This window comes from Scyliorhinus canicula, chromosome 14, assembly GCF_902713615.1.
Source record: "Scyliorhinus canicula chromosome 14, sScyCan1.1, whole genome shotgun sequence".
In the NCBI taxonomy this organism is placed as follows: Eukaryota; Metazoa; Chordata; class Chondrichthyes; order Carcharhiniformes; family Scyliorhinidae; genus Scyliorhinus; species Scyliorhinus canicula.
In genome coordinates this window covers 83055500-83081735 of record NC_052159.1, presented here as the reverse complement: position 1 = coordinate 83081735, position 26236 = coordinate 83055500, and the positions used below count along the sequence as shown (strand labels likewise).

The window sequence follows — 26236 nt, the reverse complement described above, 5'->3', positions numbered from 1 at the left end:
ACTCTGCCTGCTTACCTTGAATTCATCTAAATGACCTGCTATAACATCTTTAACAATAGCTTCCAACATTTTCTCTATGGCAGATGTTGGCTATTTTCTGTTGCCTTCCTTTTTGAATTCAATTTGCTATTTTTCATTTGATTCTATTATTCTATTTTGCTATTTGGCAGACTTGGACCATTTAAAACCTACGTGAATATAGTAGCTTCTATCATGAAAAAGGGGTGCGTCCTTCTTCCATATATTCTTACATCAGGTTATCTTTTCTGTTGATGGCTGCACTGACCTTACAATTTTTCAGCCACGTTTAGAGGATATGGCTAAAATATCAGAAAAGGGTAAGGTCAGTGAAATCTTTGTGGCAGAAATCCTATCTTATAGTTAGAATTATAGAATAACAATAGTACAATAAGCAATAGGGAATCAAAATATTGTACAAATAGATTGGTGTATAAGAGTGAAGACGTCTTGCTGCAACTTTATTAATCTCTGATGACACCTGTTACACACACATCTAGGGCTGGATTCTCCGATTCTCAGGCTATATCCTGACGCCGGCATGGGAACGGTAGCGTTTTACGACTGAACATTCAGCGCAAAATGGCCACCGATCCTCCGTTTGGCTGGGGGCTAGCAGGAAGGCATCATAGAGCATCCGGCTCGAACTAGCGATATGGCCCGGAGAATTGACGGTGGTGGCCTGCAGCGACCGCGCCATGCAACATGGCACTGGATGCACGCAAACCCGGCCTGCAAAATAGTGTCCCCCCTTTGGTCAGTTCACAAGCCCTGGACCACCCCCAACAGTGCCCCCAGCCCCTGACAAAGTCCCCCCGCCCATGGATCGGCTCCCACCCGACTGTGGCGGCGCTGGACTGAGTCCGCAGCCGCTACGCTGAGTTCCCGACAAATAAGAGCATGAGAGACCCTGGCCGTCAGGAACACGGCCGGTCCGGGGCAGAGCAGCGAGGGGTGGACCTCGGGCAATGTGCTGAGGCCGACGATGTGGCGTGCGGCGTACTCCTTGAGTACTCCGCTTTGGAGGAGGCGGAGCATCATGAAAGCGGCACCGCCCCCGATTTCGTCGGAAACGGGGATTCTCCGGCTGATTGCCGAAGGCCAATTCGGCGTCAGCAACCGGAGAATCCCACCGCTAATTTTTTAATTATACTCTGCTTGACAATACAATTACTTCATAAACTATAAACGACACCAACCATTGTATTCTTCCCCCTTGTTTCTTGCCTCCATCTAAACTGATTCCACACCTTGATTTTCAGAGCTAAGATCCTTTCTCTTTACTTGCACAATCCCGCCCATTATTATCAGGATAACCTGTCCTCCTTTACCATTTTGCCTATCTCATCTAAAAGTCTAGTGTCCTGGAATATTAAATTCCTAATTTTAGCTACCCTGCAATCATGACTCTGAAATGGTTATTAGATCAAAGCCTTTAGTTTCTGTCAGCTCATAATTCATCTATTTTGTTGCGACTGATTCATACTTTCAATCATTGGGCTGGATTTTCAATCAGGGTTCTGACCCCGCATGGCATGCTTTAGACAGACCCTCTAGCATTTTCAAGTACAGCTAATTAAAGACCAGTGAATGTGCTTATCATCCAATCATGGTGGGTGGCTCCCAACAATGGTGCACTGATGGGAGGTGTTCTGGCACTCAGAGACTGGCAGCCCCACTGGCTGAGATGTGAGTTGTCTATTTGAAGATGGAGAGAGATAGTGGGAGAAGGCCCAGTAAATTTTACTCATTATTTAAAAAACACCACAGCTGTATGACCATGATTTTGGAGGAACAACTCCTCCGGGGACAGCCAGTGGGAACAGCAGCCATTATGGGTCGGGGGTTGTCCTTCCTGTGAACCATCACCTCCTAACCCTCAGCTCCTCACCGCCTGTCTTTGGCACAGCATGGGAACATACCTTAATGGGTTATAATTGTGTTATAACTGTACATGGGATTCATCCAGCTGGGGATGATTGCTCCCTCGTTCTGATTGGGTTATGGGTTAACCAGCACTAGTATAACAGGTCAGCTGACAGAAAGGAGTGAGGACCTTGAGATGTGTAACTGGGCCCTGTGTAAATACTGCTGAAAAAACATCTGTCTTATGAACTCTTCGGACTTCCCTTTGCTGTTTACTTAATTAGCGACCAGGATGAATTGGAGCTGGTAGCTGCCTTCCCCGAAATATTATTTTATGCTGCGAGGCTTTTTTTTTGGAACCAGTATTGGAATGGCAGGTGAGCGTTGGGCTGAGGATTGATGCCGGCTTATGGAGCACGTATGCTGGGAGAGTTCTGGGGTCTGATCTCTCTGGCAGTACCGGAGGCGATGTCATCAGGGTGACCTCTGGTGATGGTTGCACAATGTTTTGTTTGTTTTCCATTTGGGGCCTTTTTGCGATGCTGGCTTGCTGTGGCAGAATAGATGACTGGGAAGTCCTTATTGGAGTTGGTCACCGTCATTTTAGACTGTTGTAGGTTTGTGAGTGAGCCGTTGAAAGACTGTTCCATGATGGTTGGGACTACGCGATGGACTACAGCGACGGCTATTGCTGCATGTGGCTGCAAGTTTTGTGCTTACAGACATTGTTGGGGTGTGTGGACCCTGTATTGTTTTTTGTGTGATGTGCCTGATTGATGCAGTACCATATAAATTCTGGGACAACAGCTCCCTGGGCATTCGGTGGGTGCAGTTAATTCCCTTTTTTTTCTGTACACTGAGGTGAGTGTTTTTGGGTTATATGAGGCATAGTATTGGGTGTCATCTGATGCTCCCCCCCACCCCCACCTGGTTCCTTTGAGCCTAAAAGTTCCATGATGCTGGCAAGCTCTTTGGTCGATAGGTCAGGCGCTTTGGTGCGCACCATCCCCAGACTCGGCTATTAATGGCTTCGCCCTTTGTGTGGTTAGTGGGGATGTTGGGATGGATGTGCGCCAGGGTGTACACCGGTCCGCACTGTTCCCCTGTTTTTGTGGCACAGTGTTGCGCCCCAAATGCTTTTTTGACCATTCCGTTTTTTTGTTCTCCTCAAATTCTTCTATGACCTCTCCGTCACGGTTGCTCTTTTGAGTTTTCGGATCGGGGTGGGGTGTTATAACCCTGAATGGGACTCATCCAGCTGGGGATGACTGTTCCCTAGTGCTGATTAGGTTGTGAGTTAACCAGCACTAGTATAACTGGTCAGCTGACAGAAAGGACATGAGGATCTTGATGTGTAACTGGGCCCTGTGTAAATACTGCTGTTCTGCTGAATAAATGTTTTTTCCTATGAACTCTTCGGATTCCCCTTTGCCATTTACTTCAAATTGCCCCCCATTGGCTGCCCCCCAGGAAGTGGCAGGCAGCTGGTCTGATCCCCAGCTGTCCTCATTGAAAATGGCTGAGGGGTCAGAATCATATCAGTCAACCTGGCACAAATTCACCAAATTGCATGCATGCTCACCTCCAACTCACACCCTGCATTAATTTTAAAATCCCAGACACTGTGTATATTATTTTTTTTCTATTCTCCCTGTTGTCACCCTTGTAACCAGTGCCCTTTGTCAAGTTACCTCTCATTTCCTGACTCTAATTGCCCTTGAGAATGTAGTGGTGAGCTGCCTTCTTGAACCGCTGCAGTCCATCTGGTGCAGGTACACCTACAGTGCTGTTAGAGTTCCTTGTTTCTGGCCCAGTGACAGTGAAGGAACAAGAAAAGCATTCCAAATCAGGATAGTGTATCTTTTGTAGAGAACGATAAACGTATTCTCATGCACATGTGTGCCCTCCTTCTGGATGGTAAAAGTCATGGGTTTGGATTGTGCTGTTTTAGGAGGCGTGGCAAGGTACTACAGTACATCTTGCCGATTGTACACACTTCTGCCACTGTGCACAGGTGCTGGATAGAATGTCAATCAAGTGGGCTGCTTTGTCCTGGATGGGGTCGAGCTTCTGAAGTGTTGTTGAAGCTGTTCTCATACCAGGCAAGCGAAGAATAACCTATCACACTTCTGACTTGTGCCTTGTAGATGGCTTTGCTGATTCAGGAGATGAGTTACATCCCACAGAATTCTCAGCCTCAGACCTGTTCTTGTAGTCATGGTATTTTTATGGCTGGTCCCGTTAGGTTTCCAGTCAATGATAACCCCCGGTCAATGGTAACCTCTAGGATGTTGATGGTGGGAGAGTAAGCTTTTGAAGAACTTAGTGCAAAGCTGCTCAACTATACATGCTGCCAAAACATACACACAGAGTCTCCCAGACTCGAAACGTTAGCTCCCTTCTCTCTCTACATGTGCTGTAAGACTGTTGAGAATGTCCAGTACTTTCTGTTTTCGTCAACAAGTGTATGTATGTGTTTGTTTGTGTAAGGCAAAGTGTGGGAAGAGTGTGTATCTTAAAATATAAAACTACATCAGATGTTGTTTGACCTCAATTTCTCAATGCTGTGGACGATTTAAATACAGACTCGTTTTTGTGTGAAATATCTCTATTTTCATTTTACATTTATTTCTGATATGGTATTCTTTGTTCTTAACATATAGGTCAATGGAACAGAAATAGAATATGAATTTGAAGAAATCACATTGGAAAGGGTGAGTTAACACAGTGACTATCCTCTGCATATTTTGGAACATGGTTTAACATCCATTGTTAGCTAGAAATTTTTGAAATTAAATTGCTTAATTATGTCTTTGATTTGATGCAAGTAATTTTGTGATATCTGAATGACCTATACAGCTTTCAAATTATACCTCTCCTTTCACAGAAAAGAATGATTTTCTATGCATTTAGATTAATTGTCCATACAGCAAGAGTTGAGGAATGGATGGAACTTTTCAACAGTTTCAATTCATGGAATTCTTTTGACAAGTTAATATTGTAATGTGATTATGTTTACTTGTGTCACTGCATTTCCCCAAATGTTTTTTTAAAATAAATTTAGAGTCCCTAATTCTTTTTTTTCCAATTGATGGCCAATTTTAATCTACATGTTTGGGTTGTCGGGGTCAGACCCACGGAGAGAATGTGCAAACTTTACATGCACGGTGACCTGGGGCCGGGATCAAACTTGGGTTCTCGGCGCCCTGAGGCAGCAGGGCTAGCCACTGAGCCACTGTGATGCCTTTCATTTCTCCAATGTTCAACAACTATTGAATAATAAAACACTTCCTGCATTAAACATCAACACATTGAAGTAAAACTGAATTAGTCCAACCCCTTTGTATTCTGTCTGCTGCTGTGCTATCTTCTTCTTCAGTGATCACTCGCTCACTAACGAATACGATTGTCCACCTAAGAAACTCCTTGTGACTGGTCATGGATTCTGTGGTTGCTTGCATGGCTGGTGAGTCAGACTGTAGACACAGGGAGAATGTCCAAACTCCACATGGACAGTGACACACGGTAGGGATCGAACCCGGGTCCTAGCACCGTGTGGCAGCAGTGCTAACCACTGCACCACCATGCAGCCCTAATGGGTACAATTCTAAATGGTGTGCAAGAGCAGCAGGACCTGGAGTATCTGTGCACAAATCATTGAAAGTGGTAGGGCAGGTTGAGACAGCAGTAAATAAAACATATGGGATCCTGGATTTTCTAAATTGAGGAATAGAATATAAAAGCAAGGAAGTTATGCTAATAAAATCAACGTGCTAGAAAAGCTATGTTTGTATTTCAGATCTCTAGCATCTAAGTATTTTTCTTTTATTTTACAAGTTATGATAAACCTGTAAAAAAACACTTCTATGGCCTTAAGTATTGTGTCCTGTTCAGGGCACCATACTTTAGTAAAGATGTGACGGCATCAGAGCAGGTGCAGAAAGAATTGTGCATATCATTCCAACGATGAGGAACTTTGGTTCCAGAATTCTTCTCAAAGAAGATAAGGTTGACAGGAGACTTTATAGAGGTGTTCAAGATAATATGGGGTGCATGTGGATGGTGAGGGGAGATTGGTGCTAGGTTAAATGCTTTTCCAGAATGGCATGAATACAATGCTAACCATTATGCTATAAACATTTTGTAATTCCATGTCCTGAAGTTCAGATGATTGGCTGGGACAATCACAAACTTGTTCCTTTGTGCTAGGTAGAACTCCACAAAGTTAAGAGGTTTCCCTTCAATTCCCATTGGCTTCGATTTTGATCGGGTTACTTGATGTGAGGGAGGAAAAAAAATTAAGAGGCAGCTCCTTGTAAAGGGTTGGCTGGCTTTGTGGGGTCGAGCGGTGGGATGGGGAGTCAGGAAGAGGGGCTGATTGGCAAGCCGCAGTGAATGCATTCCTCCCGAAAAGCTTCGATTGGTTTCCTTGGCGTCTGCTGCTGGAAGACGGGGCCCTGCGCAGATGCCCCATCCCCTCTCATCTCCGCCGCGCACATTATACAGCACATGCGTATCATGTGATCCTTTGCGTGGCCTCGCATCAAGGTGCATGTTCATGTATGTAAAAGCATTAGGTTTGCATTTTCTATTTGTGTTTTAGATTTGTACAGTAAAGCTGTATTCCAGATTGGTGGACATTTGTACTTTGAAATGAAAATACCGATTTTTTTTTTACTGCCAAAATACTGATTTATGGTATCTGGATTTCTGTTGGGAAAGGTTGACAGCTGAATTCCACTGGTTTGCAACGATTCCAACAATGCAACACTCTCTCTGTATCACATTGGGTTATATTTAGAAGGAAGAAATATATATATATATTTATTTTCTCCTTGAGCCACTACACAGGAGATCCAGAAAATGTTATAATGTATTATCTACTAAATTACATACGCTCTATATTGCACAGGAAATTAATTAATGAAAAATCACATATTCAACTGGATATTTCTCTCCCCCCTCCACCCCACCCCTGCCAATCAGGCCACCAAATACATATCATTGCTGTCACCAGACCAGCTCTTCTCTTAGAAGCTTCAGGCTAGTGTTCCATTCTGCTTCAAAGCTCCCATTCCTCTGCACAGTCTGTGCTCAGTTTCACTTTGAGCTCACTGCATGTGTAACTTCACTGCACCAACACTGTCAGGTATGCCCTGGTAAATAGGGCAGCCAGCTTCATGCTTCCTTCCCTGTTGTAAATTCAAGGTTCTTCCCTGGATTAGACCTCAATGGCATAACTTCTGTTTAACACCTTTGCTTCACTCATATTAACAGTGTTTTACATGGTTCTGGGCAGAATTACTGCTTGGTTCCCGGGTTCAGAACTCCCAGGACCTAACATTTATTGTGGGGTTATATTTGGAGTCATTAAAGTATACGGGAGCCATACATGGTAGGATGAAAAAGGGAGGAAGTAAATGGGAGATGATAAAATGTTTCCATGGTTCCTCCTGCAGAATGTGGGAGGAAAGGGTCACCTCGAGTGTCCCTGCTGACTACATCTGCGGGAAGTGCACCCAACTCCAGCTCCTCGAGAACCGCGTTAGGGACCTGGAGCTGGATGAACTTCGGATCATTCGGGAGGCGGAGGGGGATATTGAGAGGAGTTATAGGGAGGTAGTCACACCTCAGGTAAAAGAAGAAGGTAGATGGGTTACCGTCAGGGGAGGGAGAGGGAACCGGCAGGCAGTGCAGGATCTCCTGTGGCCGTTCCCCTCAATAACAAGTATACTGTTTTGGATACTGTTGCGGGGGATGACTTACCAGGGGAAAGCAATGGGGCACAGGTCTCTGGCACAGAGTCTGTCCCTGTTGCTCAGAAGGGAAGGGAGAAGAGGGACAGAGCACTTGTCATTGGGGACTCCATAGTTAGAGGAACAGACAGCAGTGTTCAGATAGGTGGTTTGAAGTGTGTCTACTTCAATGCCAGGAGTATACGAAATAAGGTAGGGGAACTGGCAGCATGGGTTGGTACCTGGGACTTCGACGTTGTGGCCATTTCCGAGACATGGATAGAGCAGGGACAGGAATGGTTGTTGCAGGTTCCGGGGTTTAGGTGTTTTAGTAAGCTCAGAGAAGGGGGCAAAAGAGGGGGAGGTGTGGCGCTGCTAGTCAAGGACAGTATTACGGTGGCGGAAAGGATGCTAGATGGGGACTCTTCTTCTGAGGTAGTATGGGCTGAGGTTAGAAACAGGAAAGGAGAGGTCACCCTGTTGGGAGTTTTCTATAGGCCACCTAATAGTTCTAGGGATGTAGAGGAAAGGATGGCGAAGATGATTCTGGAAAAGAGCGAAAGTAACAGGGTAGTTGTTATGGGAGACTTTAACTTTCCAAATATTGACTGGAAAAGATATAGTTCGAGTACATTAGATGGGTCGTTCTTTGTACAATGTGTGCAGGAGGGTTTCCTGACACAATATGTTGACAGGCCAACAAGAGGCGAGGCCACATTGGATTTGGTTTTGGGTAATGAACCAGGCCAGGTGTTAGATCTGGAGGTAGGTGAGCACTTTGGAAACAGTGACCACAATTCGGTGACCTTTACGTTAGTGATGGAAAGGGATAAGTATACCCCGCAGGGCAAGAGTTATAGCTGGGGGAAGGGCAATTATGATGCCATTAGACATGACTTAGGATGTGTTGGTTGGAGAAGTAGGCTGCAAGGGTTGGGCACACTGGATATGTGGAGCTTGTTCAAGGAACAGCTATTGCTTGTGCTTGATAAGTACGTACCAGTCAGGCAGGGAGGAAGGGGTCGAGCGAGGGAACCGTGGTTTACCAAAGAAGTGGAATCTCTTGTTAAGAGGAAGAAGGAGGCCTATGTGAAGATGAGGCATGAAGTTTCAGTTGGGGCGCTTGATAGTTACAAGGAAGCGAGGAAGGATCTAAAGAGAGAGCTGAGACGAGCAAGGAGGGGACATGAGAAGTCTTTGGCAGGTAGGATCAAGGAAAACCCAAAAGCTTTCTATAGGTATGTCAGGAATAAAAGAATGACTAGGGTAAGAGTAGGGCCAGTCAAGGACAGTGGTGGGAAGTTGTGTGTGGAGGCTGAGGAGATAAGCGAGATACTAAATGAATACTTTTCGTCAGTATTCACTCAAGAAAAAGATAATATTGTGGAGGAGAATGCTGAGACCCAGGCTATTAGAATAGATGGCATTGAGGTGCGTAGGGAAGAAGTGTTGGCAATTCTGGACAAGGTGAAAATAGATAAGTCCCCGGGGCCGGATGGGATTTATCCTAGGATTCTCTGGGAAGCCAGGGAAGAGATTGCTGAGCCTTTGGCTTTGATTTTTAGGTCATCATTGGCTACAGGAATAGTGCCAGAGGACTGGAGGATAGCAAATGTGGTCCCTTTGTTCAAGAAGGGGAGTAGAGATAACCCCGGTAACTATAGGCCGGTGAGCCTAACGTCTGTGGTGGGTAAAGTCTTGGAGAGGATTATAAAAGATACGATTTATAATCATCTAGATAGGAATAATATGATTAGGGATAGTCAGCATGGTTTTGTGAAGGGTAGGTCATGCCTCACAAACCTTATCGAGTTCTTTGAGAAGGTGACTGAACAGGTAGACGAGGGTAGAGCAGTTGATGTGGTGTATATGGATTTCAGTAAAGCGTTTGATAAGGTTCCCCACGGTCGGCTATTGCAGAAAATACGGAGGCTGGGGATTGAGGGTGATTTAGAGATGTGGATCAGAAATTGGCTAGTTGAAAGAAGACAGAGAGTGGTAGTTGATGGGAAATGTTCAGAATGGAGTTCAGTTACGAGTGGCGTACCACAAGGATCTGTTCTGGGGCCATTGCTGTTTGTCATTTTTATAAATGACCTAGAGGAGGGCGCAGAAGGATGGGTGAGTAAATTTGCAGACGACACTAAAGTCGGTGGAGTTGTAGACAGTGCGGAAGGATGTTGCAGGTTACAGAGGGACATAGATAAGCTGCAGAGCTGGGCTGAGAGGTGGCAAATGGAGTTTAATGTGGAGAAGTGTGAGGTGATTCACTTTGGAAAGAATAACAGGAATGCGGAATATTTGGCTAATGGTAAAATTCTTGGTAGTGTGGATGAACAGAGGGATCTCGGTGTCCATGTACATAGATCCCTGAAAGTTGCCACCCAGGTTGATAGGGTTGTGAAGAAGGCCTATGGTGTGTTGGCCTTTATTGGTAGAGGGATTGAGTTCCGGAGCCATGAGGTCATGTTGCAGTTGTACAAAACTCTAGTACGGCCGCATTTGGAGTATTGCGTACAGTTCTGGTCGCCTCATTATAGGAAGGACGTGGAAGCTTTGGAAAGGGTGCAGAGGAGATTTACCAGGATGTTGCCTGGTATGGAGGGAAAATCTTATGAGGAAAGGCTGATGGACTTGAGGTTGTTTTCGTTAGAGAGAAGAAGGTTAAGAGGTGACTTAATAGAGGCATACAAAATGATCAGAGGGTTAGATAGGGTGGACAGCGAGAGCCTTCTCCCGCGGATGGAGGTGGCTAGCACGAGGGGACATAGCCTTAAATTGAGGGGTAATAGATATAGGACAGAGGTCAGAGGTGGGTTTTTTACGCAAAGAGTGGTGAGGCCGTGGAATGCCCTACCTGCAACAGTAGTGAACTCGCCAACATTGAGGGCATTTAAAAATTTATTGGATAAGCATATGGATGATAAGGGCATAGTGTAGGTTAGATGGCCTTTAGTTTATTTTTCCATGTCGGTGCAACATCGAGGGCCGAAGGGCCTGTACTGCGCTGTATCGTTCTATGTTCTATGTAGGTTCTGTGGGAACGAAAGAGACTCACGGTTGGTGTGTTGCCTCCCAGGTGCCAGGGTTCGTGATGTCTCTGATCGTGTTTTTGGGATCCTTAAGGGGGAGGGGGAGCAGCCCCAAGTCGTGGTCCACATAGGTACCAACGACATAGGTAGGAAGAGAGATGGGGATTTGAGACAGAAATTCAGGGAGCTAGGGTGGAAGCTGAGAGCTAGAACAAACAGAGTTGTTATCTCTGGGTTGTTACCCGTGCCACCTGCTAGCGAAGTGAGAAATAAGGAGAGAGAGGAGATGAACACGTGGCTATAGGGATGGTGCAGGAGGGAGGGTTTTGGTTTCCTGGATAATTGGGGCTCATTCTGGGGTAGGTGGGACCTCTACAAACAGGATGGTCTTCACCTGAACCAGAGGGGTACCAATATCCTGGGGGGGAGATTTGCTAGTGCTCTTCGGGGGGGTTTAAACTAATTCAGCAGGGGGATGGGAACCTAAATTGTAGTCCCAGTGTACAGGATGTTGAGAGTAGTGAGGTCAGGGATAGGGTTAAAAGTTCGAAAGAGGGCACCAGCAAGCAAGACGCTGGTTTGAAGTGTGTCTACTTCAACGCCAGGAGCATCCGGAATAAGGTGGGTGAGCTTGCAGCATGGGTTGGTACCTGGGATCTCGATGTTGTAGCGATTTTGGAGACATGGGTAGAGCAGGGACAGGAATGGTTGTTGCAGGTTCTAGGATTTAGATGTTTCTGTAAGAAAAGAGAAGATGGTAAAAGAGGGGGGTGTGTGGCATTGTTAATCAAGGAAAGTATTACGGCGGTTGAAAGGACGTTTGAGGACTCATCTACTGAGGTAGTATGGGCCGAGGTTAGGAACAGGAGAGGAGAGGTCACCCTGTTGGGAGTTGTCTATAGACCTCCGAATAGTTCCAGAGATGTAGAGGAAAGGATTGCAAAGATGATTCTCGACAGGAGCGACAGTAACAGGGTAGTTGTTATGGGGGACTTTAACTTTCCAAATATTGACTGGAAATACTATAGTTCGAGTACTATAGATGGGTCAGTTTCTGTGCAGTGTGTGCAGGAGGGTTTTCTGACACAGTATGTAGAAAGGCCAACAAGGTAGTGTAGATGAATAGAGAGATCTCGGCATCCAGGTACATAAATCCAGGTGCAACATTGGATTTGGTACTGGGTAATGAACCCGGCCAGGTGTTAGATTTAGATGTAGGTGAGCACTTTGGTGATAGTGATCACAATTCGGTTATGTTTACTTTAGCGATGGGCAGTGATAGGTATATACCGCAAGGCAAGAATTATAGCTGGGGGAAAGGCAATTATGATGCTATTCGTCAAGATTTAGGATGTATACGATGGGGAAGGAAACTGCAGGGGATGAGTACAATCGAAATGTGGAGCTTTTTCAAGGAACAGCTACTGTGTGTCCTTGATAAGTATGTACCTGTCAGGCAGGGAGGAAGTTGTCGAGCAAGGGAACCGTGGTTTACTAAGGAAGTTGAAGCACTTGTCAAGAGGAAGAAGAAGGCTTATGTTAGGATGAGACATGAAGGCTCAGTTAGGGCACTTGAGAGTTACAAGTTAGCCAGGAAGGACCTAAAGGGAGAGTTAAGAAGAGCGAGGAGAGGACACGAAAAGTCATTGGCGGATTGGATCAAGGAAAACCCTAAGGCTTTCTATAGGTATATCAGGAACAAAAGAATGACTAGAGTAAGATTAGGGCCAATCAAGGATAGTAGTGGAAAGTTGTGTGTGGAATCAGAGGAGATAGGGGCAGCGTTAAATGGATGTTTTTCGTCAGTGTTTACACTGGAGAAAGACAATGTTGTCGAGGAGAATACTCAGGTACAATCGACCAGGCTAGATGGGATTGAGGTTCACAAGGAGGAGGTGTTAGCAATTTTGAAAAGTGTAAAAATAGATAAGTCCCCTGGGCCAGATGGGATTTATCCTAGGATTCTCTGGGAAGCCAGGGAGGAGATTGCAGAGCCTTTGTCCTTGATCTTTATGTCGTCTTTGTCGACAGGAATAGTGCCAGAAGACTGGAGGATAGCAAAGGTTGTCCCCTTGTTCAAGAAGGGGAGTAGAGACAACCCTGGTAATTATAGACCTGTGAGCCTTACTTCGGTTGTGGCTAAAATGTTGGAAAAGGTCATAAGAGATAGGGTTTATAATCATCTTGAAAATAACAAGTTGATTAGCGATACTCAACACGGTTTCGTGAAGGGTAGGTCATGCCTCACAAACTATATTGAGTTTTTTGAGAAGGTGACCAAACAGGTGGATGAGGGTAAAGCGGTTGATGTGGTGTATATGGATTTCAGTAAGGCGTTTGATAAGGTTCCCCACGGTAGGCTATTGCAGAAAATTCGGAAGTATGGGATTGAAGGTGATTTAGCGGTTTGGATCAGTAATTGGCTAGCTGAAAGAAGACAGAGGGTGGTGGTTGATGGCAAATGTTCATCCTGGAGTTCAGTTACTAGTGGTGTACCGCAAGGATCGGTTTTGGGGCCACTGCTGTTTGTCATTTTTATAAATGACCTGGAAGAGGGTGTAGAAGGATGGGTTAGTAAATTTGCAGATGGCAGGAAGGTAGGTGGAGTTGTGGATAGTGCTGAAGGATGTTATAGGATACAGAGGGACATAGATAAGTTGCAGAGCTGGGCTGAGAGGTGGCAGATGGAGTTTAATGCGGAAAAGTGTGAGGTGGTTCATCTTGGAAGGAGTAACAGGAATGCAGAGTACTGGGCTAATGGCACGATTCTTGGTAGTGTAGATGAACAGAGAGATCTCGGCACCCAGGTACATAAATCCAGCTGCAGAAAGTTGCCACCCAAGTTAATAGGGCTGTTAAGAAGGCATATGGTGTGCTAGCCTTTATCAGTAGGGGGATTGAGTTTCGGAGCCACAAGGTCATGCTGCAGCTGTACATAACTCTGGTGCGGCCGCTCCTGGAGTACTGCGTGCAGTTCTGGTCACCACATTATAGGAAGGATGTGGAAGCTTTGGAAAGGGTTCAGAGGAGATTTACTAGGATGTTGCCTGGTATGGATGGAAGGTCTTACGAGGAAAGGCTCAGGGAATTGAGGTTGTTTTCGTTAGAGAGGAGAAGGCTGAGAGGTGACTTAATAGAGACATATAAGATAGTCAGAGGGTTAGATAGGGTGGACAGTGAGAGTCTTTTTCCTCGGATGGTGATGACCAACACGAGGGGACAGAGCTTTAAATTGAGGGGTGGTAGATATAGGACAGATGTCAGAGGCAGTTTCTTTACTCAGAGAGTAGTAGGGGTGTGGAACGCCCTGCCTGCAACAGTAGTAGACTCACCAACTTTAAGGGCATTTAAGTGGTCACTGGATAGACATATGGATGAAAATGGAATAGTGTAGGTCAGATAGGCTTCAGATGGTTTCACAGGTCGGCGCAACATCGAGGGCCGAAGGGCCCGTACTGCGCTGTAATGTTCTATGTTCTATCATTAAGTACACTCAACCTGTTACTCCTGACTTTGAGTACTCCTATATCTCAGCTACTTACTGCCTTTATACAACAATCCCCATGTGCTCCCATTACCCAAAGGTACCACCAAATACCAGCCTCTCAATGGTACTACACTTCTGATATGATTGTACCTTGCCTTCCCAACCTACTGATGAGTTTTTCTTCCTACTCCCACTGATATTTCCTTGTCATCTCAAATGCTTCCACTCTCCATGCATCAAGAAAATCTGAAACTTAGGTGCTTAGTCTTCTTCCTGACTTTCTTTTAAAACCCCACAATGCCCTTGTGGTGAATGTGTAACTGGTAATTCACACTGTACCTTACTGTTGTCACTGTGGGCCCCATCTGTGAGCCACTGTGCGGCCCTGCCTACAGGGGGAGATGAGGAGTGAATTGATGATCGCATCAATTTAATCGACTTAAAGAATTACCATGGAATCAGCCCTCAAACCTGACCGGCTGGAACTCGATCCACAGGCTGCAGAGGCAAAGGAATTTTTTTTAGATTGGCTTCGGTGAGTCAAGTCCTACCTGGCTACGTCGACGACTTCCTCCGTTACAGATGAACAGAAACTAAGTCTTCTCCACGCATGGGTGAGCCATCATATTTCTACTCAACTTGATGAAGCTGACTCTTACACTGAGGCCCTCGCGTTACTCGAGCGTCTGTACGTGCGGCCCGTGAACGAGGTCTACGCGTGGCACATCTTCACAACTCGTCGCCAGCGCCCTGGGGAGTCGCTAGATGACTATCTAAGCAACCTCAAAGCCCTAGCAAGCGACTGTAACTACCAGGCCGTGACAGCCACTCAGCACATGGAACTCGCCGTCCGAGACGTGTACGTTGCGGGGGTCCGATCAAATTATGTGCAGCAGCGTCTCCTTGAGAAAGGGGCCCAGGACCTGGAGGACACAGTAAAACTGGTGACCTCGCTGGAGGTCACTTTCCAAAGCGTAACTGCGTTCCCGGCCGATCACACGACCCCATCGTGGACCCCCGACCAAAGGCTTCCCCAGGTCTGCGCCGTGCGGCCACCCGCCCATCACGGAGGACTATCGTGCCAATTTTGCGGCCAGCCCCAACACCCCCGGCAGCAATGACTGGCCCGCAACGTGAGCTGCAGCAGCTGTGGGCGAAAGGGACATTTCGCTAAGGTCTGCCTGGCCAAGTCGAAAAACTCAAACTCTGTGTCGAACACTCGCTTCTCCAACTCTCAGGCCCGCAGACCCCGCAATGTGGCAGCGTGTCTGCCGACTCCGCCTCCACACAACATGTGCGACTCACGGGGGCCGCCATCTTGGCCATCCTCCCCCACGCAGCCGGCCATGTGCGATCCATGGGGGCCGCCATCTTGGGCGCCATTTTCCTCGCCGCTCGCCACGTGTGATCCATGGGGGCCGCCATCTTGGACTCCATTTTCCTCACCACCCGCCATGTGCGATCAACGGGGGCCACCATCTTGGCCATCACCCGCTACGCCACTCGAAGATTACGACCTTCGCGGACAGCCATCGCGGGGCCGTTCCAACACCGCCGACCACACCATCGACTATCCTCAACTCGGCGCAATCACCTTGGACCAGTCGCGGCCCGAGCACCTCAAGAGCTCCATGATGTCCGTCCAGATTAATGGATACGAGACACCGTGCCTGTTCGACTCCAGGAGCACAGAGAGCTTCGTTCACCCGTATCTTGTGGAAGCAACCATAATGCAACCCACATCTAATGAATGATGTCACAACTTCAAGTGTAGAAAAGAAAATCGCTTATTGTCACGAGTAGGCTTCAATGAAGTTACTGTGAAAAGCCCCTAGTCGCCACATTCCGGCACCTGTCCGGGGAGGCTGGTACAGGAATCGAACCGTGCTGCTGGCCTGCTTGGTCTGCTTTAAAAGCCAGCGATTTAGCTCAGTGAGCTAAACCAGCCCCTGGCTGGCCCTGGTAGCACAAGCAGTTTCCACTAAAATCTGAATGTTTCAATTGAAGCTTAAACTGTTATTCAAGGTCAGATTACCTCCATGAGAGCTCAGACTGCTGTCATTATTGTTGTGGCTTCATAAAGGGATTTGCAGAGTGTCATAGCAGTCTAGCAATGTGTCCTCCAAAGACTTGTCAGACGCAGAGGCAGCGTACTGGAGAAATAGCAATGAATCCTTGGAGAACCTGCTGTTCTCTCTCTCAGGATGACAGCATTTTCCTTCCCAGTCTTCTGAACAGGCAAATCCAGTGTCTTGACTGATCTCGGTGCCCTCTGATATGACCCATCAAACCTATCACGGTGGTATGGATATGTGCAATGCATTGCACAATGCGGCAATACAAAGAGGAAAGGAACTGGAGTAATAGTGAAGGCCATAAGCTTGTGGCATCCTCAAAGGAGGAGGATGATGAAGAAATTGAGCACCCAGAGCAAGCATTTCATGCTGAGGCATTGCTGAGGAATCAGCAGATAGATGTCCATGGGAATGAACATCCTAATCTGTGCCATATCCATCTGAGAAGGACCTTTCCTGCATTCTGGAGTTTCCATCCTGCCACCTTTGACAAAAAGAACATCAGTCCTTCACCAACAAAACAGAAAATACTGGACAATCTCAGCAGGTCTGACAGCATCTGTAGAGAGAAAAGGGAGTGATGCACGATCAATTGCACAAAGACTTGAGTTGGATATAACTGAGGCTTTATTGCTCGAAGATGTGTGGCCTCCCATAGCAGCTGGCGAAATGGCTGCCACATGGAGGACACACATATTTATACTCCGCCTACTGGGCGGAGCCAGCAGGCAGGGACTACCAACGTACCTGTAGTAGAGGTTCTACCATACATCCTCTAATAGAGGTGCAACAGTGGTTTACCACATTCACCCCCTGTTAATAACGAGTCTGGCGGGGGGTGGTGGAGAACTATATACAACAAATGGTTTTTACATTTACAATATTCGATAGAGAGAAAAAAAAGTGTCTTTTGAAGTCCAGTGGACCAATTAGAGGTTTAACCGGTCCGGCGCCTTGATGTGCTGCTGGGAGCGACGTAATGGTGGCGGCGATGCCGATGCTGGTCTGATGTCCGGTGACTCCGGGAGCATGCCAAAATCCTCTTCATCCTCGGCCGTGGGCAGGGGGAGGACGGATGGTCCTGGGGGGGTTGCTGCTGGGAGCGCCGGGGGAGGGGAGGGTGGCGCCGGGCCGGGGGTGGTGGTGTGTGTGTGTGGAACCTGCTGGTGCCAGGTCCCTGAGGGAGACAGTATCCTCGCGGCCGTCAGGGTACGCCATGTAGGCATACTGGGGGTTTGCATGGAGCAATTGCACCCTCTCAACCAACGGGTCCGCCTTGTGGAGTAGGACGTGCCTACGTGGAGCAGGACGGGTCCTGGAGCTGCGAACCAAGTCGGGAGCGACACCCCGGATGTGGACTTCCTGGGGAAGGCAAAAAGATATTCATGGGGTGTGTTGTTAATGGCGGTGCACAGTAGTGACCGAATGGAGTGCAGTGCATCAAGGAGGACCTCCTGCCAGCGGGAGGCCGAGAGGTTCTTGGACCGTAGGCCAGTTGGATGGCCTTCCATACCGTCCCGTTCTCCCTCTCTACCTTCCCGTTTCCCCGGGGATTATAGCTGGTCGTCCTGCTGGAGGCGATACCCTTGCTGAGCAGAAACTGACGCAGCTCATCGCTCATGAAGGAGGATCCCCTGTCACTGTGGATGTAGGTGGGGATACCGAACAGAGCGAAGATCGTGTTGAGGGCTTTGATGACGGTGGCAGACGTCATATCGGGGCATGGGATGGCGAAGGGGAATGTGGAGTACTCATCGACCACACTGAGAAAAGACTTGTCACGGTCGGTGGAGGGGAGGGGCCCTTTCAAATCCACGCTGACGCTCTCAAAGGGGCGGGAGGCCTTTACTAGGCGCGCACGGTCCGGCCGGTAGAAGTGCGGCTTGCACTCCGCACAGACCTGGCGGTCCCTGGTGATTGTCTGTACTTCCTCGACAGAGTAGGGCAGTTTGCGGGACTTTATGAAATGATACAACCGTGTGACTCCCGGGTGACAAAGGCTGTCGTGCAGGGTCCGGAGTCGGTCTACTTGTGCGCTGGCACATGTACTTCGGGATAGGGCGTCTGGGGGCTCGTTGAACTTACCGGGGCGATACAAAAGCTCGTAATTGTAGGTGGAGAGCTCGATCCTCCACCTCAAGATCTTATCATTCTTGATCTTGCCCCGCTGTGTGTTAGTGAACATGAAGGCTACCAACCATTGGTCAGTGAGGAGAGTGAATCTCCTGCCGGCCAGGTAATGCTTCCAATGCCGCACAGCTTCAACGATAGCTTGGGCCTCTGTTTCGATGGATGAGTGCCGAATTTCTGAGGCATGAAGCGTGCGGGAAAAGAATGCCACGGGTCTGCCTGCCTGATGAGTGTGGCGGCCAGGGCGACTTCTGATGCGTCGCTCTCTACGTGAAAGGGCAGTGTCTCGTCTACTGCGTGCATCCCAGCCTTGGCGATATCGGCTCTGATACGGGCGAAGGACTGTTGTGCCTCGGCCGTCAGGGGTAAATGGGTGGACTGTATGAGTGGGCGGGCCTTGTCCGCATTGTTTGGGACCCACTGCGCATAGTACGAAAAGAACCCTAGGAAGCGTTTGAGAGCCTTGGGGCAGTGGCATCTGCCGCCCGTTTCACGACGGTAGCGAGCAGGTGTGTTTGCTGCCGTGTTGAAACGGGCGTGATGGTCCGGCCGCTCGGCCCATCGGCCTCGGAGAATCGCCGCTCGGCGTAATAAACGGCGAGCGGAGATTCGTGGCGTGGGTCGGGCGTGGGGGGGGGAGAATAGCGGGAGGTCGTGAAAAATGTCGGGTGGCCTTCCCGCTATTCTTCCACCCGGCGTGGGGGGTGGAGAATCGCACCCTGTGTTTCTCCCCAGTTTTAAATGCTACCACTTGGGCTCTCCAGGGGCTATTGCTGGCCTTGATAATCCCTTCCCGAAGCAGCCGTTGGACCTCGGTCCTGGCTGCTGTACCGTCTGCTCCTGGTGGCGACGGGTTTGCAGTCCGGGGTTAGGTTTGCGAAGAGGGGAGGCGGATCGACCTTTATGGTCGCAAGGCCGCAAACTGTGAGGGGTGGTGGGGGCCCGCCGAATTTGAGGGTTACGCTCTGGAGGTTGCACTGGAAGTCCAGGTCAAGTAGTAGGGCAGCGCAGAGGTTTGGGAGGACGTAGAGGCGGAAGCCGCTGAACTCTACACCCTGGACCGTGAGTGTGACCGTACAGTACCCCCGGATCGCCACGGAATGGGATCCGGAGGCCAGGGCGATTTTTTGGTTGGCAGGGTGTACCACGAGGGAGCCGCATCTTATCCTATCCGGGTGGATGAAGCTTTTGGTGCTCCCAGAGTCTAGCAGGCAAGAGGTCACGTGTCCGTTGATTTTAACGCTGGTCGATGCGGTGGCCAAGTTGTGCGGACGAGACTGGTCGATGGTCACTGGTCGGTCGTCGCTGGTGTCGGATGATGGAGAGCCCGGGGAGCACAGGTTCTGGAACGCTGCCGGTGCCCATGTGCCGTGTGGGAGACAAGATGGCGGCGCCTGAAGATCTTGAGGAGGACAAAATGCCGCATGTGGCGGGGGTTGAGCAAGATGGCGGCGCCCATGGGCTGCATGTGTTGCTCGGAGAAGAAGATGGCGGCGCCCCCTGGCCACGCTTGTTCTGAGGGGGAGAAGATGGCGGCGCCCACTGGCCGCGCATGGTCTGAGGGGGAGAAGATGGCGGCGCCCACTGGCTGCGCGTGGTCTGAGGGGGAGAAGATGACGGTGCCCACTGGCCACGCGTGGTCTGGGGAGGTGAAGATGGCGGCGCCCACTGTCCGTAAACGAGGGGGGTGGGGGCGATAGCGGCGACTGCGGGGCCTGGCACACCGTGGCGAAGTGCCCCTTCTTGCCGCAAGCCTTACAAAGGGCAGCGCAGGCTGGGCAGCGTTGGCAGGGGGTTTCTGCTGGCCACAAAAGTAACATCGGGGACCCCCGGGGTTCGCTGGCTGGCGCGTGGCGCAGGCATATTGGCTGGGTAAGGCCCCCGCTGGGGCGGCCGTCTGTGGGATCCACAATGCGTAGGAGGGGTGGGCCGCGCGGATGGGGGTGTCGGCCTGAAAGTTGCGCAAGGCAACCGTCATAGAGAGCGCTAGTTTTGTTCTCTCTGCTTGGTCGAGCGTGGCTCCTTCTAACAGTCGCTGGAGTATGGGGTCCGACCCAATCCCTGTAACTCGGCGCGTCCCACATGAGGAGGTTTGAATGTTCAGTGGCCATAACGGCCTGACAGTCACAGTCCCGGATGAATGGCATTAGGGCCCGCTAGAAGTCTTCTATGGACTCACCAGGGAGTTGAAAGCGAGTGGCGAGTAAGTGCCTGGCGAAGAGCGTGTTCATCTTCTGAGTGTAATTCTCTTTGAGAAGCTTCATGGCTTCGGCGTAGCTCGGCGTGGCCTGGATTAGCGGAAAGACGCTGGAGCTCAACCTTGAGTACAGGATCTGTATCTTTTGAGCCTCTGAGACAGGGCTGGGCGCCGAGTTGATGTACGCCTCGAAACAAGCTAGCCAGTGTTGAAAGTCCTTTCTGGCGTCGCTCAAATGCGGATCCAGCTGCAGACGATCCGCTTTGATACGGAGGTCCATCTTTTGAAAATAAATTGATGCACAATCAATTGTACACAGACTTGAGTTGGATACAACTGAGGCTTCATTGCTCTAAGATGTGTGGCCTCCCACAGCAGCTGGCAAAATGGCTGCCGCATGGAGGACACACATATTTATACTCCACCTACTGGGTGGAGCCAGCAGGCAGTATACCAACATACCTGTAGTACAGGTCCTACCATACATCCTCTAATAGAGGTGCAACAGTGGTTTACCACAGGGAGCTAACATTTCGAGTATGGATGACTCTTTGTCTTTGACAGTCATTCAGACTCAACGTTAGCTCCCTTCTCTCTCCACAGATGCTGTTAGACCTGCTGAGATTGTCCAGCATTTACTGTTTTTGTTTCAGATTCCAGCATCTGCAGTCATTTGCTTTTATAGTCCTTCACCAACAACAGTTCTCCCATCATGCCAACAGCATCGTCATCACACATCCAAGTTCTAGACTTGGCTCTTCTATTGCAGATTGCGCAGCATCATCCATAGTGCTTATACTCATGTGTTTGAATGAACTACTTCATAACTATGATCAACATAAGGTCTTTCATTCAATTGCAATGCAGAGCAAACCATGACGCCAAGTGAGAACCCCTTCCCCCACCTATATTTGATTATGCTGTGTCATGGGAACTGCCCTTGACTGCTGTCCTCTGGGTTGAGGTAACCATGGGAGCCCCACTCACTGTAAAAACCTACATCTATCCAGGGGCAGTCTCAGTCTTGGGCCCAGGAAAGCAAATGGATGTCTCAATCCGAGAATGTTTCCAAATTGCTTTTTAGATTGTTTAGTTATTTCAAATGAGCTTCAGGTACATCAACACTAAAAACTGATGTAATTGGTTTTAAGGGTAACGCCTTATTCACTATATGACAGTGGAGAAACTGCACTGTACTTTGTGCTCATACAGTTCCCACCATTTACACACCCCTTGTATGGCAGTTGCCTTTACTAAACAAATGGTAGTAGTCATTTTTCATCAACAAATGCAGTCATTACATTGCTTGAAAACCTTGAGGTTGTTTGGTGGATAGACACAGACCAAAGACTATTAGAGAGTGTAATATCCTTGCGGAGTATGCCCCCCACCCCCCACTAGGGGTATCTCATTATACAATAAATAAAGGTCGGCCAATAAGGCACCGATCAGGGTAGAAACCTGGTAGGGACCTACCAGGTAGTGTACATATTATTTGTGTTCATAAAACTTTGTTTCCCATTTTACTCAGTGTGGATCCCGTGTACTTATTAAAGAGAGCTTTTGTAATAAATCGGCCTTGCAGATTTCCTAACATGTTCACTTTGGAAAATATAACCTTGTTATTGATAGATTTTAACCTCTGAGTTTTGTCAATAAAAGTAATTACATTATGTTCTACCATTTCCTTGTCTGACAGGGTAACTCTGGCCTGGGGTTCAGTATAGCCGGAGGCACAGATAATCCTCATATTGGAGATGACCCTGGAATATTTATTACTAAAATTATCCCTGGTGGAGCAGCAGCTGAAGATGGACGACTCAGGTACACTATTTGGATGATTGTGTTTTTTTGTTTTTTTAATAATATTTTATTAAGGTATGTGGTGAATTATATGCCATCGTAATTCACACTGTATTGCCTTGCATGTATTGTGTCCTTGTGGGCTCTGTATGTGAGCTGTTGCGCAGCTCTGCCCATAGGGGGAGATGAGGAGTTTGTACTAGGCTCCGCCCATGGCTCCTCCCACTAACCGGAAATATAAAGCACTGCAGCCGTAAGCCTGCTCTCAGTTCCTCTGATCGCAGGCTGGCTTAGTTGTAAGACTATTATAACCACAGTTTACTTCCAAACACGTGTCTAGTGAATTGATGGTCACATCAAGGTATTTGAAAATTTTTCTAACAGTAACATAAACAATGACATCAACATGGTAAAATAAACATTTCCCCCCCAGCCCAATCTTCACACACCTCAACCATACAACAACAATCCGCCCCCCCCCCCCCCCCCCCCCCCTTTGGAATACTGCATCTGCTGACATTCTAATTTTCCCCGAGAAAAGTCAACGAATGGCTGCCACCTCCGGGAGAACCCTGACATTGCTCCTCTTAAGGCGACCTTTATTTTCTCGAGACTGAGAAACCCAGCTATGTCACTAACCCAGGTCTCTACACTCGGGGTGCTTCGAGTCCCTCCACATTAACAAGATCCGTCCCCGGGCTACCAGGGAGGCAAAGGCCAAGACGCCGACCTCTTTCGCCCCCTGAACTCCCGGCTCTTCCGACACTCCGAAGATCGCCACCTCCGGACTCGGCATCACCTGTGTTTTGAGTACCGTGGACATTGCCTTAGCAAAATCCTGCCAAAACCCTCTAAGCTTCGGGCATGCCCTAAACATGTGGACATGATTTGCTGGGCTTCCCACGCACCTTGCACACCTATCCTCTACCCTGAAAAACTTACTCATCCTAGCCACTGTCATGTGTGCCCGGTGGACTACCTTAAATTGTATCAGGCTAAGCCTGGCACATGATAAGGAGGTATTAACCCTGCTTAGGGCATCAGCCCCACCTCTATCTCTCCTCCTAGCTCATCCTCGTACTTGCCCTTAAGCTCCTCCACCGGAGTTTCTCCGCCTCCGAAAGTTCCTGGTAAATATCCAATGCCTTCCCCTCTCCCACCCAGGTACTGGAAATTACTCTATCCTGTATCCCCCGTGGATCATCATCCCCACTTTGCTTTCCAGCACGGTTATATACTCCTTGTGCTCGGACAACTTTTGTTCGACCTCCTGGATCGCTCTCCCATTGGTTTCCTGATTCTGAACCACTTGATCAATCAAAGCCTTAATTGGGTCCAGCATGTCCTTCTTCAGCTTGGCGAAGCAATCCTCGAAAAACTTTACCAGCTACTCCGTCGACTACTGAGCCGTCTCCCCACGGCCCTTGCTCTCCGCCATCTGTCCCGTGTTACCAGCTCTGCTTGCGTCTCCCTTATAGGACTTTGTCATCTCACATGGCCACTTCTGGTCCAATTCTCCATACACCGGAGGGGGATTTCTCATTACTGTCTCACTCTTCACTGATTTATCCCATAAAATGGAACAAAAAAAGGGGCGATAAAGGTCCAAAAGTGCATTACAGACGGGTGCTATCAAATGTGCGACCTACTCCTCCATGGCCGCCACTAGAAGCCTGGATGATTGTTTTTTAATGCACATAATTGTTTTGACCAAACCAATATAGAGCAACAAGTGAAAATGCTAGAATTACACAGCAGGTTCATCAGCGTTCCTGCCGGAGGCGAGTCTACTGCTTCAGTCTTAAGTTATGACTGTTGGTGCAATGGCCCCTCGCTGTTAACCTTTTCATACAGACAACTTCTAAAGTCATTTATGTGGAGTCATTATGGCATAGGAGACCTTTTGGACTATCGGGTCCATATTGGCTCCCCACAGAGCTATCCAGTCAATCCCATTGCCCCGCTTCAACCCCATAGTCCTGCCCTGCAAATTATTCATAGAATAGAATTTACAGTGCAGAAGGAGGCCATTCGGCCCATCGAGTCTGCACTGGCTCTTGGAAAGAGCATCCTACCCAAGGTCAACACCTCCACCCCATCCCCATAACCCAGCAACCCCACCCAACACCAAGGGCAATTTTGAACACTAAGGGCAATTTATCATGGCCAATCCACCTAACCTGCACATCTTTGGACTGTGGGAGGAAACTGGAGCACCCGGAGGAAACCCACGCACACACGGGGAGAATGTGCAGACTCCGCACAGACAGTGACCCAAGCCAGAATCGAACCTGGGACCCTGGAGCTGTGAAGCGATTGTGCTATCCACAATGCTACCGTGCTGCCCACCAAGTGCGCATGTAATTTCCTTTTGAAATCATTGATGGTCTCTGCCTCTACCACCCTCGATAGACAACGAGTTCAAGTTATTACCACTTGCTGCGTAAAAAGGTTCTTCCTCACATTAAATCTGTGTCCCTGATCCTTATACTATCAACTAATGTGGAGAGGTTTCCTTGTCTATCTTGCCTAATCCGATCATAATCTTGTGCACCTCCATCAATTCGCCCGTCAATCTCCTTTGCTTCAAGGAGAATAATCCCAACTTCTTTAACCTAACCTTGTAGTTAAAAGCCCTGCAGCAGGATTCTCCGACCCCCGCAGGGTCGGAGAATGACCGGGGGCGGGGGGCGGCACGAATCCCACTCCGCCGCCCCGATGCCAGCTGACGTATTCACCGGCGCTGTTTTTTGGGCGGGGGCGAGGTTTATGCCACAACAGTTGGGGCTGTTGGCAGTGCCCCCCCCCCCCCCCCCCCCCCCGGGCAATTCTCCGGGCCCTGATAGGCAGATCGGCCGTCCGTTTCTGGTCGGTCCCGCCGGCGTGAGTTAGACATGGTCCCACACGGCGGGACGGACCTCGGAGGGGCGCGGGTGGATCCGACCCTGGGGGCACTCCTTCCATCTGCACCGGCCATGGCGGAGCCCCGTGCATGCGCCAGAGCACGCCGGGCCTTTGGCGCATGTGCGGACTTTAGCCGTCCCTTCGGCGTCCACCCAGACCTCAAAAGTACGGAGAATTTCGCCATCTTTAATGCCGCCCGCCACGTGCGACCCATGGGCGCCGCCATTTTCCCCGCCTCAGGACCCCTGCTCGTTAGGCACCTCATCGGGCCGCTCATCGCCTGCAACTGCTGCCGACCAGCCAGGGGCCTTCCAACACCAGCCACGGCTCGCCTCCATCACAATCGACCTGTCCCGGCCGCACAACCTTGCAACCGCGTTGACGGCAGTAAACATCGATGGGCACAAGACATCATGCCTTCTTGACTCCGGGAGCACAGAGAGCTGCATCCACCCCGATACGGTAAGGCGCTGCTCCCTCGCGGTACACCCCTGGCCTCCGGATCCCACTCTGTGGAGATCCGGGGGTACTGCACCGCCACCCTCACCATCCAGGGCGTAGAGTTCAGCTACTTCCGGCTCTACGTCCTCCCCAACCTGTGCGCTGCCTTGCTACTCGCCTCGACTTCCGAAATCTAACCCTAAAATTCGGAGGGCCCCTACCACCCCTTACTGTCTGCGGTCTCATGACCCTTAAGGTCGACCCGCTTTCTCTGTTTGCAAACCTCACCCCGGATTGCAAACCCGTCACCACCAGAAGCAGACGGTACAGTGCCCAGGACAGGACTTTCATCAGGTCTGAGATCCAGCGGCTGCTACGGGAAGGCATTATCGAGGCCAGCAACAGCCCCTGGAGAGCCCAAGTGGTAGTTGTGAAAACTGCGGAGAAAAACAGGATGGTCGTTGACTACAGTCAGACCATCAATCGGTACACGCAGCTCGACGCGTACTCCCTCCCATGCATATCCGATATGGTCAATCAGATTGCAC

At 49.1% G+C, this 26236-nt stretch overlaps 1 protein-coding gene across 6 annotated transcripts in view; it reads left to right on the top strand.

Annotated features, from left to right (window-relative positions):
• dlg2 (discs, large homolog 2 (Drosophila)) overlaps window positions 1–26236 on the top strand; it is a 1378721-nt gene that overhangs the window by 623837 nt on the left and 728648 nt on the right. For all 6 annotated transcript variants that reach the window (XM_038818412.1, XM_038818411.1, XM_038818410.1 and 3 more), the window contains 2 exons: window positions 4548–4598; window positions 22240–22364. In XM_038818412.1, the coding sequence (XP_038674340.1) occupies window positions 4548–4598; window positions 22240–22364 (176 nt within the window). The remainder of the gene's footprint in view (window positions 1–4547; window positions 4599–22239; window positions 22365–26236) is intronic.